The sequence below is a fragment of the Theobroma umbraticum genome, unplaced genomic scaffold, assembly GCF_002168275.2.
Source record: "Theobroma umbraticum cultivar Fairchild unplaced genomic scaffold, ASM216827v3 scaffold_50.0, whole genome shotgun sequence".
Lineage (NCBI taxonomy): Eukaryota > Viridiplantae > Streptophyta > Magnoliopsida > Malvales > Malvaceae > Theobroma > Theobroma umbraticum.
Window position 1 is genome coordinate 3,225,985 of NW_018397261.1, and position 18,669 is coordinate 3,244,653.

The 18,669-nt window shown below is 32.8% G+C and overlaps 3 protein-coding genes across 3 annotated transcripts; 1 reads left to right on the plus strand and 2 right to left on the minus strand.

The window, feature by feature from the left end:
- The first annotated feature begins 2,996 nt into the window (after positions 1-2,996).
- On the plus strand, positions 2,997-4,844 carry LOC110418749 (protein LYK5-like). Its single transcript, XM_089783775.1, has one exon. It carries the CDS (start codon positions 2,997-2,999, stop codon positions 4,842-4,844), a length of 1,848 nt encoding a protein of 615 aa, XP_089639901.1.
- Positions 4,845-5,368: 524 nt separating this feature from the next.
- Positions 5,369-7,657, minus strand: LOC110418334 (desmethylyatein synthase-like). The gene is made up of 2 exons (XM_021431027.1): positions 6,511-7,657; positions 5,369-6,402 (listed from the first exon to the last, which is right to left on the minus strand). Exons 1-2 carry the CDS (start codon positions 7,471-7,473, stop codon positions 5,794-5,796), a joined length of 1,572 nt encoding a protein of 523 aa, XP_021286702.1. The 5' UTR covers positions 7,474-7,657; the 3' UTR covers positions 5,369-5,793.
- Positions 7,658-10,029: 2,372 nt separating this feature from the next.
- Positions 10,030-11,685, minus strand: LOC110418548 (phenylacetaldehyde oxime monooxygenase CYP71AN24-like). The gene is made up of 2 exons (XM_021431307.2): positions 10,765-11,685; positions 10,030-10,644 (listed from the first exon to the last, which is right to left on the minus strand). Exons 1-2 carry the CDS (start codon positions 11,683-11,685, stop codon positions 10,030-10,032), a joined length of 1,536 nt encoding a protein of 511 aa, XP_021286982.1.
- Between the last annotated feature and the right edge of the window lie 6,984 nt (positions 11,686-18,669).

Below are 18,669 nucleotides of genomic sequence, written 5' to 3' on the forward strand. Positions count from 1 at the left end.
CGAGGACTTCCCAGGCGGTCACCCATCCTGGTACTGCTCTCGCCCCAGCACACTAAATAGAAAATGAAAATCTTTGTGTTGGGAATTTTTCTAAATTCTCCCAACACTTTGATGGAATCTAACAATATTTTTTCACTGGAGAATTTCTCAAGAAATTTGTCTCTATAATTTCCTCATGAAAATCTCACCATCTGAAATTTACTCTTAACAATTAATATCTCAATTAATGCAATATGATAAAGAATGAATGATAAGGACATAAAAATTTTTTTATTACTTTTATTTTTTGGGAAAATATTTTGAAAATTAATTTAAACTATGTCGCTACATATTTCAAATACAATTCGATCAATCATTTATTGTTATTAAATAATTTATCACTATAAAATTTCAAACATAATAACTGGAATTCTAGTAAATTTAAAGATAAGCCTAAAATATACCTCAATGGACACACTTAGTTGGGCCTAAAACCTTTGGGCTGTTGCACACTCTTGAACTGTAGGTTAAGGGCTTGTCTGGATTAGGATGGGTCAAACCGACCCGCTTCTTATCTTCTTTCGTTATTTTTCCCTTCCTTTAATTGGCACCAATAACCATTTAGGTGCCACTGTAAATACTAAACCCTAATCCCAGCAGTTAAAAACCCACATTTTCTCCCCTCTCTTTCTCTCTCTAATGGTACATTCTTTCTCCAAAAATTAATTCAATAGTAAAATTAATTCAAATTAATACTAATAATAAAATAGAGGATTAAAGTTAAATCGGACATGTTAGTAAAAGAATAATAGAAAATAGGATTTTAAAAAATAATAATAAATAAAATGAAAAATATATTTTCCCAAAAAAAGTGATAAAAAAGATAATTTTTTATGTCATCGTCATTAGTTCTCTAATGTGTTGCATTTATTTGAGATATTGATTCTCATGAATAAAAAATTTCAATGATAAGATTTTCTCGAAAAAATTACAAAGATAAATTTTTAAAAAATTTTGTAAGTGAGGAAATATATCTAGATTTCACCAAATGCTCAACATAAATTTTAATATGTTATTTAATAAAAGGGAAAAATTACGTAATCTATTTCATATTTACATCATGTGCATTGAAAATGTTAATGTGGCTAATAAATAAAAATTCTCGATAATGTGATTTTTTAAAGAAATTATAAACACAAACTTTTTGAAACTTCTCTTGATTAGGAAATATTTTTAAATTTCATCAAAGTTTTGAGAGAATTTAGAAAAGTTTCCAATATAATGGATTTCATTGATTTAATTAACTGAAAATAGAAGATGTGGAAAAAATAAAAAAAAATGAAAAAAGAATAAAGGGCAAACTCAAAACCCTTTTCGTAAAATTCAATGAATCTAATGACGGAGCTCTAATAAGTGTGTTTTCTTGAATACCTTGATGTGAGAAATTTTTTTAAAATTCCACAGGAGCATTGGTCGGCAAAATTAAAAAAAAACCTTCAATATTTATTAATAATGGGAAAAAGGGAAAGAGTTAAAACGAAGGCACCTTTTAGGTAAACTATAGATAATAACAAATTTTGATCTCTAATGATATTGGTATTTATGGGTAAAATAAGTAGTAATTATAAGAAATATAAACAAATATAAAATTAAAGATTAATATTAATTAAAACTAAAATAAGATAACATGATTAATTGATATTGGTCTTTAGGGTGCTAATATCATCTTCATAGCAAAATTGTACTTTTAAATTTGTTTTGTAGATCAGAATCTATTATTTTTAATTAATCTAAATTAAGTTTAGAATTTCATTATAAAAGATAGACTTAAATAAGTGATTAATTATACTATGATAGAAAAAAAATTAATAATGATTTGGTCTTTACATCAAGATGATCAAATTCTTGAACCTGCACGTTGTGACATGGTACAATTAAAAGAAAAATAGCTTAGTTGGGTATAATAAACATGTAAAGGTTTAATTGTAAAAACGCAGATAATCCTAGACTTTTTTGTTATTTTAACCTAAAAATACTTTTGTTTGTTAGTCTCAAGGCTAGCATGGGGAGTGCCTAAAATTGGGCCGCACCCGTGACGAGCGATGATTAACCAAGGTCCTAATTGGGTCAATTTGTGCTTAGTTAGGCTCCAAAATGTTGCAAATTGTTCAGGTGCACCTGGTCTGAACTCTATTGTGACCTGAAAACAACTTTCGGCAGAATCATATAGATGCATAACTGTTGTATCACAAACTGGGCATGTGGACCGAAAATGAAGGTTTGAATAAGAGAGAATATGGAATAATTCCTCACTTTAAAATAATATCTAGCCAGAGTTATTATAATTTTTTTCTTGTACTAGTCTTAATACAATTATTGAAAAATCTCTTTGACGGTAGCCATTTTATTGTCTGCTCTAATGGGATGGCCCTTGCCGTTTCGAAGCTTTCACACCAGGAAAGCTAATCCTCTATTATTTTACGTATTCCCTTATTCAAAGATTTTAGTTTCACTCATAAGCGACAGTAGTCATGGCTGATCTTAGAAGTTGCATTTTCTGTTTGTACAAACTCTACCTTTGTTGACAACAGCCAGATAAATAGTGAAAGCTCCCAATTCTCTGCTGTTTCTTTGTTTGTCTAAGCTCCGCAAGAGTCATAAAGTACAGGATTAACAATCAATCTCTCTCACTTTATTGTCCCATCCTGTCGTTCTCTTGCCCAGGATGAAGCAAAGAGCTGTCTCAGGTGAAGTTAAACGCATAGGCAAATCAATGAGGAATTATTAAATTCAGTTTGTTCCAAATGCTGCAGTCCAATAACCATTACACTAGCAACAGTGATAGCCACTTGAAACAAGACTAAATCATCGCTCAGGCCGGCCGGGCGACCATATTGCTGGTTTATTTCAGATAGTGAGTTTCCCTCTCAAAAGATCAAACTCTTTCAAGCAAAGCACTTGCCAGTAGGCGTAGAAAGTATATTTTCTGAGTTTGATTCACATTCCAATCTGCTATCATGGTTTCTCTTCACAAATTGATCATTTTTTGTGTACTCCTTTTTCTGATCAAGCCCATCTCTTCGCAGCAATCTTATGACGATTCCAGTTGCACTGCAGAATCAGTTCAAAATTCCAAATACCTTTGCTTTCCAAAAGATTTTCCATGCCATACTTACGTAGTATACAGGGCTCAAAAGGATTTTCAGTCTATGTCATCTATTGCACCTCTCTTCAATTTAAGCATGTCTCATCTCCTTGAAATCAACCACATGACTGACGCTGATTCTAGCAATCTAAAGCTAGGAAGAGAGATCATCATACCTGTTCAATGCTCCTGCGCTCGTACATTCTCTGAAGCTATTTTCATGTACCATTTTTCAAGCACTGATTCTTTTGCTTCAGTTGCTTGTGGAGTTTTCCAAGGGCTGTTGAAATCGCAAAGTCTCAAAGAGGATAATCCTGACGTTAAACGTAACGATCCTGGAGACTTTATGATAAAGGTACCCATTCGATGTGCTTGTACCAATGCAAATCAAAGAAGAAATGGGTTTAAATATCTTGTAACATATCCTGTGATAAAGAATGACCATACAGATTTAATTGCTCGCAAATTTGGAGTACCTGAAGAAACGATCTGGGATGCCAATAAGTTGGGACCATTTTCAACCATTTTCCCTCAAACAATACTATTTATTCCCACAAAGGATGTTCCAGTAGTGAAATGGGATGTTCCTGAAGATTTACCCTCTAGTCCTAGAGTAACGACTCCCCTTGTGAAAATCCAACCAAGTAAGAAATCAAAGCACTTGATTTCATATATATTTCTTGGACTTGGTCTTCTAGTAGTGATTATTCTGCTGATTGCAGCTATCGTTGCTTTTAGAAGCATTAGGAAAAGGAGTCATCCTACAAGTTTTCAGCTTTTATCTGCTAGAAGTTCAGTGTCATCAAATGTCTCACCCGATTTTCTTGATAGAATGTCCAAGTTAAAGCCGTCACTAACAAATTTTACGTTGGAGGAGCTTAGGAATGCAACAGAGGATTTTAATGAGGGATCTAGGACTGGTAAAGCTGTGTATAAGGGGAAAATTGGTGGTTCCTATGTGGCAATTGAACAGATGAACACTGAGGAAGCGGCTCGCCATGTCATTTACATATTGACAAAGATTAGTCATTTGAACATAGTGAAGCTTGAAGGATGCTGCTATGGCACTAATCCTTATCTCGTGTTCGAGTTTGCAGAATATGGTAGCTTGAGGGACTGCTTGTCTAATGCAAATGTTGCGAGGCAGCTTACATGGGCAAAAAGAACTCAGATTGCTTTTGATCTTGCAGTGGGCCTCCATTACATACATTACTGCACAAAGCCATCTTTTATCCATCATAACATACACAGTAGAAACGTGCTTATAACCACGGATTGGAGGGCAAAACTTACTGGATTTAGATTGGCAAAACCAGTGAATTCCAGTGAAGAAAATGGAGAAATTAGCTGGAATGAATCTGTAATTGTGGGTAGAAAGGGGTACCTGGCACCTGAATTCCTTACTTACGGTCTGGCTTCTCTCAAGTTGGATGTATTTGCTTTTGGAGTGGTTTTGCTTGAATTGTTATCCGCTAAGGAGGCTGCTACGGATGGACTATTTTTGAAGAATCCCGTAATTTCTTTAGAAGACGCAGGGCATGAATGTTCTTTAGGGTACTTGGAAAAGTTGAAGGAATTCATGGATCCCGTTCTGGAGGGGAAGTATCCATTGGTTGATGCCATGTGTTTGGCATTCTTGGCCAAGGCTTGTGTTGAGCAGGATCCTCTTCACAGACCCACCATGGATAATGTTATAAGGGCTCTTTCAAGATTTGTATGATTTTCTTTCCTGTAAAACTTGGTTTTAATTTTTCTCATGCCTCTTTCTGGAGGGAATTTTCTTTCCTGTAAAAATTACAGGAATATAATGATATCGTGTTCAGGGCAAATTATACATATAAATCATTGAGGCAAGATGCCAGTGTCCTTGTGTGAATATGTGGCATCTCTAGTCACAACCATTCATTTCTATTACATATACATTTAATTTGTCTACTTAGACTGGAAAAATATTCTGGTGTAATCCTCAACTGCAAGAATTAGAGTTAGAACTCACAGGGTCAGTCAGATCAAGATCTTTAGGTGACAACTTGTCCTCAAATCTTTTTCCTTCAGAAGAATGAACAGAAAGTCTAATTTTCTTGCATTTATTCAAAATTATTTTATCATTAATTGAACCGTCTGAAGATCATTCCATCACCACTACACCTCTACCATGTAGCACTTGATGAGCAGAATAAACAACAGTGTTTCATTGTTTGCTAAAGTAACCAAAATATCAGCTAAAGATGCTATAGTGCAAGATATGAGAGACGGAGAAAAAGAGTAACACAAGGCTGTTCTGTTCTTTATAACAGCTACATGATCTCAATTCTAGAACATGATAAGGAAAGACATGGGAATTAATCACAGAGATTGATTTTCTTTTTTCTCTTTTGGCTTCAGCATGCAGCCTACATGTTTGATTTGATAATTAAAGACATATATCTACACAGACTAATTTGAAATGAAAGAGTGAAACAGCATTGCCCGTACTCCGAATTTTTGAATAGAAGGGCATATATCAAATGTGGATTTGTCTTCAGAAAAGAAAGCTCATAGTATTAAAGAGAAGAAGACATTATTTACCTTTAGTTGGTTTTATACAATCTTTTCATGAGCTGCAGCATTATGAAAACCGAATCACTATCTCTATCCGTAAGATGATCAGCGAACAATGAACTGCAGGTCTATGAAAAAGAATGCAGCATTGGTGCAAGATGGAGGGGTACTTTCTTCCGAATGACAAGAGCATAATAATCGTCCATGTCTAAATCCACACAATTTTGGGAATCAGGCAACTTCCAATCAAACCAGTACAAAAGGTTCGCCAAGACATACTCAGCTCCTGCAACTGCAAATGAAATTCCGGGACAACCTCTTCTGCCTGCACCGAACGGAGTGAACTCACTGTGTTGGCCCTTGAAATCAACAGAACTGTTTAAGAACCTCTCCGGGATAAATTCTTCAGGCTTGTCCCACAACCCAGGATCCCTTTGAATTGCCCATGTGTTGACCAACACTATTGTTTTGGGAGGAATATCATAACCTTGCAATTTAGTACCCGTGGGATTTTGTCGACTAACCATAACAGGAGCATGTAGTCTCAGGGTCTCTTTGACAACACATTTTAAGTAGTCCATTTCGTTGATATCAGTCTCAGTGACGCTTGAATTTCTTCCCACCACTCTTCTTACCTCTTCTTGGGCTTGCTTCAGAATACTGGGGTTTTTCACAAGCTCTGCCATTGCCCATTCCATTGTCGCTGCTATGTTATCAGTTCCTCCAATAAACATGTCCTGTCATCAACATGATAATGTTTTAGTTCCTAAGTGTTTGCCCCTTTATGACCATGGACATTTATGTGTGTATGTGAGAGAGAAAGAGGGAGAGGGAGAGATTTGTACCAGTAGGATTGCCTTGAGGTTTTCTTGAGTAAGACCAATGTCAAGCATGCCATCCTGCTGAAGATGGAGGAGGATATCAACAAAGTCTTTGTTGTCTGATTTATCATCATCGCTCATCAGAACCAGGTGTTCCTCTATCACTTGATCAAGAAAAGTATGCAACTCACTGGAAATTCGTTCCAATTTTGCGGTCAAGCCAGTAAGAACATCCATCCATCCGAAAGAGGGAAAGAAATCTTTAAAGCAAAAGGATCCTAAAAGGTCCATTGCCCTCCTTGATAATTCTCCAAAACTCTTATTTCCATCTTCTCTTTCAGAAACTCGACCAAGAACAGATCTGCTGATTATGTTATTTGCAATGGTTTCAAACATCTCACAAAGACCAATTGAAGATCCACTATGACACAACTGACGTATATTCTCAATCATTCTTGAAACTTCCTGTTCCCTCACAAGCTGAAACATCCGAACCCTTCTTTGGGTTAAAAGTTCCAGAACACAAATTTTCTTTGCTTGCCTCCAGTAGTCACCATAAGGACAAAATGCTATGTCAGTACATCCACAGAAGAGAGTATCGGCAACCCTTATTCGAGGCCTTTCTGTGAAAGCATCATGTGCCATCATGATCTCTCTGGCTATTTCAGCAGATGAAACCACAAGAGTTGGAGTCTGTCCCATGTGTAAAAGCATTAGAGGGCCATATCTTTCAGACAGGGTTCGGAAAGATCGGTAGGGCAGTTTCCCTACTTGGTGGATGTTGCCAATTATTGGCAGCTTTGGTGGAGATGGTGGAAGCTTGAGCTTGCTACTCCTTAAAAGCTTGATCAAATACAGAATGGAGAACAGAAGAGGTAAGAAGAGGACTGGATTGAACAGAACAGTTGCATTGAACTGTTTCCACATTATAGCTGGACTCATAATCTCTTCGGTTCTACAACTCACATGAACAAACGTTAAAAACATAGCAGATTAGCATTTATAAGAATTAATGAAGATGATTATTTTCTAGTTTACAAAGAAAAAAGAGATGCTCCTTTATTTCCGCATGGACTTCCGGTATCAGGCCTTAAACAGAATAAAAAAGTGAAAATACCGGATTGTATTCTGCTACATGTCACATGATCTTTAAACTTTTGACTTTAATAATGAATTTAGGAAACATAATTATTTCTAAATGTTAGTTGTCAAGAAGATATATAGACCTACATGTCAGAGCATGAAATCTAGGAGATCCCTTCCAGGCCATCAAAGTTTTGCCTGTGAAAAAATATATACAAGTGATTTCTTTTGGTTAAAATGTTAAACAAGTTTCACAATCAAACTATACATTCAAAAACAGTTACGCTAGCACTCCTGATTAATCAGGTTTAAAGCAGCACCTGACATAACAGCTGATTGTTTATGATCAAACACATTGATTATTGTAAACTGTATAAAGACATCTGAATATTTAACTTATTGTTTGATGATCTGTTTACTTAAAGAATAGAACTCAAATCCTTTATCCTTTAATTATAAAATAAAAAAAATTGTATAATGAACACTAACTAAAGACTATTTATAAAAAAAGGAAGAATAAAAAACAATGATTTGACATTTTTTAGTTTCATGTGGAAGGTCCCACTAGCACCGTACAATAATTTGGCTGTTTCTGAACATGTTATAATAATAAAAACAAACAGTAAGAAAGTCGGATCACTTTGATGCATATCAACGCCTGCCTTGGTTTTGAAATGCATAGAATACAGGAAGAATTATCTGTGAGATCCTGAAAGTAAGGCTTGTAAAGATTTTAAATACATATAATAGTGCCAATACTTGCTGGTCAAGCAAATGATGCTGACTTTTTCAAAACATCCATAATCATAATGGTGAATTATCTCTCTCCTGGCCGGCTCCAGGTTAGCAAATTTTACAGACTTGAGTCCGGTCTGGTATTCCATCCGGGCTTGAGAGTATTCTGGGCACACCAATTGCCCAGGATGCAAGGGTTTTGAATTTTTATTATTAAGACCACTCAAATCTAATCCAATTAACTAGTTACATGGTCCCATGTTTCCTTTGAATAGAAATGTTAATAGATTGGGCTCAGTTAACAGTTGAAAACTTATGCCCAGGTCCGACTTGGTTTAGTCTGTACATAGTCCCATGTTACACTTATCGTGTGGGTGGAAGAAAAAAATATGTTTTGGAAGAGAAGAAAAAGTTCGTTACTGGTATAATATTTTAATTTTTTTAATTATTTAAAATTTTTTTATTACATTTCAATTAAGTTATATATTTTTATTTTAAATTAAATAAATTTTTATAAAATTTTTAAATAAAAAACTTAAAAGTTCGATTTAGCCACACTCTGCCTACAGCTGTGATCTCAAATTAATTTAAGACCCATATGAATAGCATGTAGTTCAACTTTTAGATAAGTGCCCATACCAAGTTTGCCCGTGAACCCAAAGATTCAATATCTATGGTTATCTCGACATAAACCTCCCATGCTAAGTTCTCTTAGATTGGAAGGAATAGTTGCATCAACATTTATCTTCACAAAGTTCTCAATAGGTGGTTGCCAAGCAATAAAGCTTAATTGCTGGGGAAGGGAAGAACAACAGCCCACTTGAAACTCCATGAAACCCCTTTGTAGTAGCAATTATAGCAAGACTAGCATTGAAAAGCAATTGGTATCCTTCTTCAAAGAGACACTTATTTCTTTTCTACATATACTAGTCAGGCCTAAGAGAGGTTTCATTTCTTTTCTACATATACTAGTCAATAATGAGATATATCAAGAACCAAAACCAATGGGTACTAGATGGAGAGGAAATGTTTTATAGGCAGTTATTTCAGAGAGGTGGGGTTGGGGGAGTTTTCCTATAACCTGGTGGTGATGGGGGAAAATTGACAATGCTACCTCTTGTGAACTTAAGCAACAGATGGAGGAAAAACAAGACAAGGATAGACTCAATAAAGGGACTGCAGATCTCTGACCATAGTTTCCTCATTAATTCCGATTGCAATATCAGCATTTCCACTTACACACTACAATAATTTTTAATGGAATTTTTAACGGTATTTTTCGTTAAAAATTATCAATGAAAATACCAATAAAAGATTTTACTAAAAATTTCTAACGGAATTATCAACAAAAGATTTTGTTGATAATTTTCAATAAAATTTAATTAAAATATATTATTAACAAATTTTTTTATTGAAAATGCAATACTAACAAATTTTGTACGTAAGTTCATAAATGATTAAATAAAAATTAAAATAAAAACTTCAAACTGATAAAGTGAAAGGCTTTTGTAAATATTGAGTAAAAATAAAAAGGCTTTTGTAAATCGAACAAGTGTATAAAATTTGAATAAATTTTGATAATTTATTTCAATAAGCTTTATTAAATTTATTCCAAAGGACAAATCTGATCACGACCACCATAATAACTACAAAGACAACATTGTATTCTCCGCAAGAAAATAAGAGCTAGAAATCACATTAGTAAAGTAGAAAGCGAGCACACATCTAAATAGACAAATGAGAAATTGCTAGAGCATGAAGAGGGATTTCCTTGTTGACAGTTAGCCCGTAGAGTTCACTCATGTCCAAGTTCTCTGCAATTTCACCAGGAGGTAACGTCCAATCAAACCGATAGAGAAGGTTAGCAATCACATATTCAACAGAAGCAACTCCAAATGGCATCCCAGGACAGGCCCTTCTTCCACAGCCAAATGGGATGAACTGGAAATCTTGACCTTTGAAGTCAATGGCCACATTCTCGAACCTCTCTGGAATGAACTCCTCCGGTTTGTCCCACCAGTTCGGATCCCTTTGAATTGCCCATACATTGATAAAGACAGTGGTGTTGGAAGGAATATCATAGCCTTCCAATTTAGCACTTGCGGATGTTTCTCGAGGAACCAGGAGAGGAACAGGGGGATGTAGTCTTAATGTTTCTTTGATGACGCATTTTAAGTAGACCATTTTATTTATATCCTCTACATCTACCTTTGATTTCTTTCCAACCACACTTCTTACCTCTTCTTGGACCTTTTTCATGACATTTGGATGCCGTAGGAGTTCAGCCATCAACCATTCTGTTGTTGTTGAAGTGGTATCAGTTCCTCCGATGAACATATCCTGAAATTGTCAAACCAAAAGAATTCAGATAAACGCGCAAAACAAAACAAAAAAAAGTTTTGGGGGGCGGGGTGGTGAGGGGGTAGGAGAGAAACTGAGACAGAGAGACAGTTGAAAGACCAGTAAGATTGCTTTGATGTTGTCTTGAGTGAGGTCCATCTCAAGCATGCCATCCTTTTGGAGTTGGAGGGTAATAGAAACAAAATCCTTTTTATCAGACATATGGTCATGGCTTATCAAGCCTCTGTGCTCCTCAATTATCTGATCCAAAAATGTATCTATTTCTCCAAAAGCTGCTTTCAAACTTGGAATAAATCCGGTAAGCACATCCAGCCACCTCAAGTAAGGAAACATATCCCCAATACAAAAACTCGCGAGGAGAGCCATAATCCTTCTTGCCAACTGCCCAAACTTGTTGCTACCATCTTCTTCTTCAGCTCGCCGACTAAGAACGCATCTAGACACTATGTTATTCGAAACGGCCATCAACATCTCCGTTAGATTAATAGACTGTCCTTTTAGAGAGGCACGGTTGATTTTGTTGATAAGAAGTTCGACTTCTTCGTCTCTTACAAACTGAAATGAGTGTACTCTTCGGAGGCTGAAGAGCTCAATTACACTGATCTTCCTAACTTGTCTCCAGTACTCACCATAAGGTGCAAAACCAATATCCGTGCATCCATAAAGCAAGATATTTGCCGCTGTGGTCCTGGGTCTGTTTGAGAAAACAATGTCATGATTTTTGACGATTTCTCTAGCCATCTCTGCTGATGATACCACTAGAGTTGGATTATGCCCCAATTGCAGAAGCAAGAGAGGGCCATACTTTCTAGAGAGGTCTAGGAGAGAGCGGTGGGGAAGTTTGCCTAATTGATGGATGTTGCCGATGATCGGTAACTTTGGGGGTGATGGAGGCGGATTAAGTTTCTTTCCTTTTGCTAGTTTAAGCCAAATTACGAGGGAGAAAAGGAGAATAACAGATAGGAACAATGGATTGTAAAGTTTAGCTACATTCAACTCCACTAATGGTAGTAGCTCCATTTTGCAGATGTAATCATCTAATGAAGCAGCTGGCCTTTTAAAGCCTATGTTTGCATCTCTTGTTAGCTAATAATTCTTACTACTTGTTTTTCTATTCGTCGTATAATTCAACCTCTCCTCTTTGGCAGACATCTTCAGTACTTACGCAACCATTTTTGGCATATTTTTATTAAAAGATAAACGCAAACGTTCAATAATTGGTCAATTGCTGATTCAGGAATCTAAGTTATTATTAAAAATAACAAAGAACAAAAGAGAAACTGTAGGAGGGGCACACTCATCTACAATATTATTTTTCCAAATCATACTACTAATACGATTTTTTAACAACTGAATATGATTAAACGTTTAGTGAGGCTATCATGATTCATTATTCTCCAGCTTTTGTCTCCTTTCGCTGCTTTCTTGCATAGATTAATAAAAGAACGTGTTTTTGTTTTTTGTTTTTTTTTTTACTTTAAATCAAAACTTAATCAATTTGTTTTATGAATAAAATTACTTTGACTTAATAATATCGATTCATAACCTGATGGCATGGCTCTGAATACTGATGTGGGAAAACCTGATAGACGAGGAAGAGACAAGCAAGTGGGAGACAGAATGGTGAAGATAACATTGAGACAGATAAGCTATATATCTACAAAGAACCGACCTAGCAAGAGCGGTTAAGGACTTGAGAGTAGGGAAACTTGCATGAATAAGAACAGTAGAGATTTGAAAAGCCACTTGTATGTGAAAAGAAAGGGAGTTGTAAAAGGGGTTCAAATGGTCTCATTGTACGTGAAAAGAAAAGTTGTAAAAGGGTTTCAAATGGGGGGATGAACTTAGAGGTAAATGGAAATGAACAAGGCTACTTGGGGTTCAATAATATTACATGCTAGACCACTTATCATTATCTCTTGATTAACCTAATCTCTCTTTCTTTAATTTAGTTTTTTTTTAACAAATAACATTAAATTATAATTTTTTTAATTAAAAAAAGAGGAATTTGAATCATATTTTGTAGGTAGAGAAATCATGTACTCATTAATAAGTCAAAAATTCAGATATAGGATTAAATTATAGGTTATACATAAAGAGTATAATTTATCTTGCTCTCATAAATAACATTTTTCTAATCATTTTGGAAGAATTTTATCATCAACAGAAGTCACTAACTTATCATTATTAAATCTTAGATTTCTAGTTAAAGGTCTTAGAAAATTTTTTTTGTGATTATATATATGAAAATATATTGATTTTTATGAATTAATTCAACAAAAAGAATGATAACTTTTCTCCTCGAATACTATAAATTCACTTAAATTTGTACATAAAATTCTGAAAGTAAAACCTTAGATCCTAGCAATTGAAATATTTTGTATAAAAAAAAACACTGTTGGGACTATCATTAAATCTTACACAAGAAAAATACTTTATTTATCTCATAAATACTGTTTTTTTTAATTATTTTAAATATTTGATAAAATTAAACTTTAACAAATATATATGAAAAACTACTTTACTCAAAACTTTTTGAAGAGTCTTTTCCCAAAATTTATTCTTCCTAAAGAGAGATAACAGTCATTATCAAGTTAACTCTTGATTAACTTCCAAGCTGAAATAATTTAAGTATTTTTTTAACCACCCCTTTCATTTGGCTGTTGCTGTACGGAAAAAGTGCCGTGATAATGTCAAGGGCCGGGCGCAAGCTTTACTTGTTCAGCTGTGGAATTAATATTGGTTGGGTCTTTCATTAAATTTAAGATTTGATCAAGTGTTCTCGAAGCTACTAAGTAAAACTGTAAAAGTGTGTTACGTTTTACCAGTGACGACACTTTGGTTTGGTCTGTCAAATGACCGGTCTAGTTCCATTGACCGAGGATAATTATGATTATTAATTAATTTCTTTGTTTTTTTTTTGCTTGTTTGTTTGTCTTTCTCCCTTATTATTTTCTCAAAAGATATTGTTTTTAAACATTTTCACATCACTAAATATTAATCTTTGTTTCAACAAACTTATTATGTATGGATTTTTTTTGACATAATGCTCAAATAAGTTCTTAAATTATTTAAGAATATTTAAATAAATTTTTATTCTTTTATTACGTTTAATCAAATTTTTATATTTTTATTTTAGGTCAAATAAACTTTTATGATTAATAATTGACTAATTACTTTTAATCAAAATATCACTTGTCAATTTATTTTCATATGATACTAGCACGACGTTGATGTTGATGGTGAAAAAAGTCACATGATCATATTATTATACCAAATTAACAAGTTATATTATAATCAATTATCATCAATTATGATATGTTAAATTATCACATAATCTATCACTTATCATTTTATATTCACATGACATTGATATGACGTTGATGTTGATAGTGAAAAAATTCATATTATCATGTTATTATGCCAAATTAGCATGTCATATTATAATCTATTATCATCAATTATGATATGTCAAATTATCACATCATCATCAATTATTATATATTAACATGCCACGTCAATGTTACATGATATAAAATGACAACTGAGATTTTAACTAATTCAATCATTAATTATAAGGGCATATTTGACTCCAAAATAAAAATAAAAAGATTTATTTGATTCAAAATAAAAAGTACAAGAATTTGATTGCATGAAATAAATGTATAAGGGCTTATTTGAATTTTTTCAAATAGTTTAAGGGTTTTTTTAGATAATATGGCATTTTTTACTAATAAAAAATTTTAATCTTTCAATTCTATTTTAATTACTTAAATTTTACAAATTATATATTTAAAAATTACTTTATTCAAAATTTTTAGAAATTTTTTTTTATATTTTTATCAATGATATATATAAAATAAAACAAGTCAAAGTTTAAAATTTTTAACCAATGAAAAATCAACATGTCATAAGTTTTTAGGAGGTAGGGAGTAATTCTTTTAAAATAATTCTTGAAAAGGCTACTATAGTATTCAAGAAAATTCAAATAAACTTTTTATTCTTTTATTGTGTTCAATTAAATCTTTATATTTTTATTTTAGTTCAAATAAATCTTTATGATTAATAATTGACTAATTGTCATCAATTAAAATGTCATTTTTCATTTTATATTTACGTAACATTGATGTGAATGGTGAAAAATATCACATGACTGTACCATTATATCACATCATTATCTATTATGACATTTCAGCATACCACGTTAGGGTCTCATGATATAAAATGGCAAGTGACATTTTGAATAAGTCAATCATTAATAATAATAGCTTATTTTGTTCAAAATAAAAGTATAATGATTTATTTGGTTCAAAATAAAATTAAAAAGGTTTAATTGAAAGTAATAAAATAATAAAAATTTATTTAAATTTTTTAAAATAGTTTAAGATCTTTTTTAAATATTATGCCTTTCTAACAAATAAAATCTTGTATTAGTTTCGATCCCTCAAAGCAACTCTAAGCTCTTCTATTTTGTTAATGTGTCCTTAACAAGATATAAATCCAAGTTGAGAAGGCAAATGTCATTGGTTGTAACACACATTTCAAATCTAGAGATTTAAAATACAGTAACATCACATACTAATGAAATGAATCTCATATGCAAAGCAATGGATTTTATAGTTAATCAAATCAATGTCTCGGAGAATCTCCAAAAATAATATTTTACAAAATCTCAAGTCTTCAAACTTAAAAAAACACAAATTAATTCAAAGATGTAAAATTGCAACTAACAATTCTTCTATAATCGATAGCCAATACTCACTTGCAAGCACGTGCAAGTCAATGGACACAATGCAAATTTTACTAGCATGAGCTCTTGGCAAATCTAATCCTCTCGTATGTAAATGTTGTAATTTGAAAAAGTAAAGAAAATTAAAAGAATGAATACAATCACTTAAGAATAATCAACATCTACTTAGGTGAATTAAGTATGGTTTTGAAACATTTGGACCAAATATCCATTACAATGGTTCGAATCTAAAATTGGGTAATCTAATATTCAGGAACGGAGTTAGTCAACTTTTGTTGGAGTCAAAAACAGAAAAATAAGAATTAAAAATTTTAAAAATTAATATGTTGAATTAACCAACAATCAAAAGATTTATAATAAAAAATAATTTTATATAACATGTAAATCAAGAACAAAAAGACTTATAATAATTCTTTAAGAAAATTGTGCTTGACGATATGTTTTGAAATCAAATTCATCAATTATTGATTTTATACTGAAAAGCATCCATTTCTTTATGATTGAGTCTTGGATATTTGGATTCACATTGCTCTTGTTCATGAATTGGAGCATTGAGGCTTGGTGGTTCAAGTATAGAATAATCATTTGGACGATTTGCATATTTTATTTTAAAAAATTTGTCAATTATTTTCAACTTATTCATACTTTAATCAATCTTGAAAAAAAAATTAATACATTCAACTGTAACGACCAAACTTAGACTGTTATCGACGTTCAAGTCTCCCGAGTAGAGCAGCTAAGTTTCAAGCCAGCCTAATGTCAAAACCTTTTATTAATTAAATAAGATATCTTTAAATAAACATAATTATGGGTTATTAAATACTCTTTCCTACTTGCATACTTACGATGATTAATTAAATCTACCTCTAACGTATACTCACCTTTGCTATTGGTGTTTGATAGATTATCTAAATCCAAATAAGTTGTAATAAAAATTAATCATGACAAGAATCAAGTGATTTCCATACTTAATTACAACACAAGAAATTCAAACATGTTCATCCAATATTCCATCATAATTTAATTCAATTTTTAAAGTTACATTCTGGTAATTTTATTAATCTCGACTAATTGAACATACGTTTAACATGAAACCTCTCGTAGTGAAGTGACTCGAGAGAAGATACTAGGAGATGCTTTTACCTATGTCGAAGTGGACAAAATTTCATTGTGGAATACGCTAACCCAATCACTTATCTACAAAATGAAAATATTAAGATGAGTCTCACAGATTCAGTGATCATTGACTTTGTGAGCAAGACGAAGATAGAAAACATGAATAAAGAGAGAAAATTTGAAGAATAAATTTCAAAATATTATGTAGTGAAATAATATAAATAAAATGGGGTATGTGCCTTGCCATTTTAATTATAAAACTATAATCTAACATGCTCACTGTCAAGTTTATGCATAGTGCATTACGTATAAAAATAACACAGTTTCGATGAGGAAAAACATTAAATACATTTGCATTTGTAATAAGGCCTATTACACTTATGCATGCTCCCATTAAAGTAATGCATGTAAAACAATATCCAATCTTAGTTTCATAGTAATGCAATTAAGCTTTAAAATGTTGAAACACAAAACCTTTCCATGCTAGGGAGCTGCGAAAAATAAGGTGTTTAGACCCAAGCCGACAAAAACCTGAATTTAATTTTAAATGCAAGGGCTATTCTTGAGTAGGTCATCAACCTATGGGCCCTCTACCACGTAATAATATTTTGGAGGCCTGCTCCCCTACTTCTCGTGCCAATGGTATACCATATATCAAGGTAGCTAAATAAAGAGCAACATGCTCATTACCGTGGTTCTAGCCACATATAAATTGTCTCGTGGCCTTACCACGCATGTACAAGCTCATCGGTTTTCACAAATGGCCTTTAGCTAGAGAGAACTTGTGTATAAGGGTCACATAGTCTGGTGTGACAGTAATACCTACTCTCGAACATACCGGTTTGACAGTACCTCAATTGACAAAATAATGCAAATATTTCAAAATAATTATTGCATAAACGTTTCAGAAGAAAGATGTATTGCCATACTTAAATCTTAATTCCATATGCAATGCATGGTTCAAAACAACATCAGAAAAATTTAGATTTCAAATCAAATCATAATGATCATATAATCTGATCATTTACAACATACACTAATTACGCACATCATACAATCTTGCAAGGCATAATTTGAACCAAAACAATTATAAAAGGCTTGTTTCTCTGTTAGCCTAAAATACTTATTTTTATTTTTATAATATATATAATCAAAACAAAGTAAAAATAGTTTCATTCATAATTGACTTATGATTTTCCTACCAACTCATGCATCCGAATTGACGCTGCATCAATCAATAACATGTACTTACACACGCGTGCACACACACATTATACAAAAAAAAAATATTTTAAAATAGATATCCCATATTCACCTCTTTGGTGGAATGTTACCTCACCAATATACTTAGCTTATCACCGTGACTAAACTTCCAGCAAACAGCACCTAAACTTCTAGCAGATAGCACCTATTTATTCAACATCGACCAAGCTGGGGGTGGCTCAATCTACTGTTTCGAATGGATTCAATACCTCGAGTTTAAGGCAATGTTTGGCTATGCCTATCCTTCTCCTACTTTCAATGGTTCACTTTAATAGCCCTTAATAGTTCATAACATACCTCTCTTTATTATTATTATTATTACAAATTCAGCAATGACTGTATTACACCAACAAAAATCATCAACTTAATTTCACCATCTCACCACTCAAATAAATTCCCTTACCGTTGGTTTACTCACTAGGTTGTTGCTTAATAATGTGCTTTGGATTTAACGATCCAACAACTTATTTTGACACTACTTGCTCCAATTGATCACTCCTAACTGCACCTCATATTTATTAGCATAGTTTTTCCAATCCTCAATCATTCCTAATAATATAGTAAGCATGAAATGTTCATTCTTTTTATTTGTAACCTCAATAGTGTTAAATTAAATGGTGTTGGACATGTACATTTGGCAGCATATATACATTAATATAATAATGTTATAATACCACAATATAATATAAACATCATAAATATAATATTATCTTTTCGAAACTTATCTATTCCATCATCTTCATGTTGCGTGCAGTCTCCCACTTAACCTAGTGCACTAATTGCCCGTTTCTGACGTGCACGGTGAGCTTAACACCTAACCTATTTTAATATTATTATATTATTTAAAAAATATTATTTTATTCACAAATTTTCTT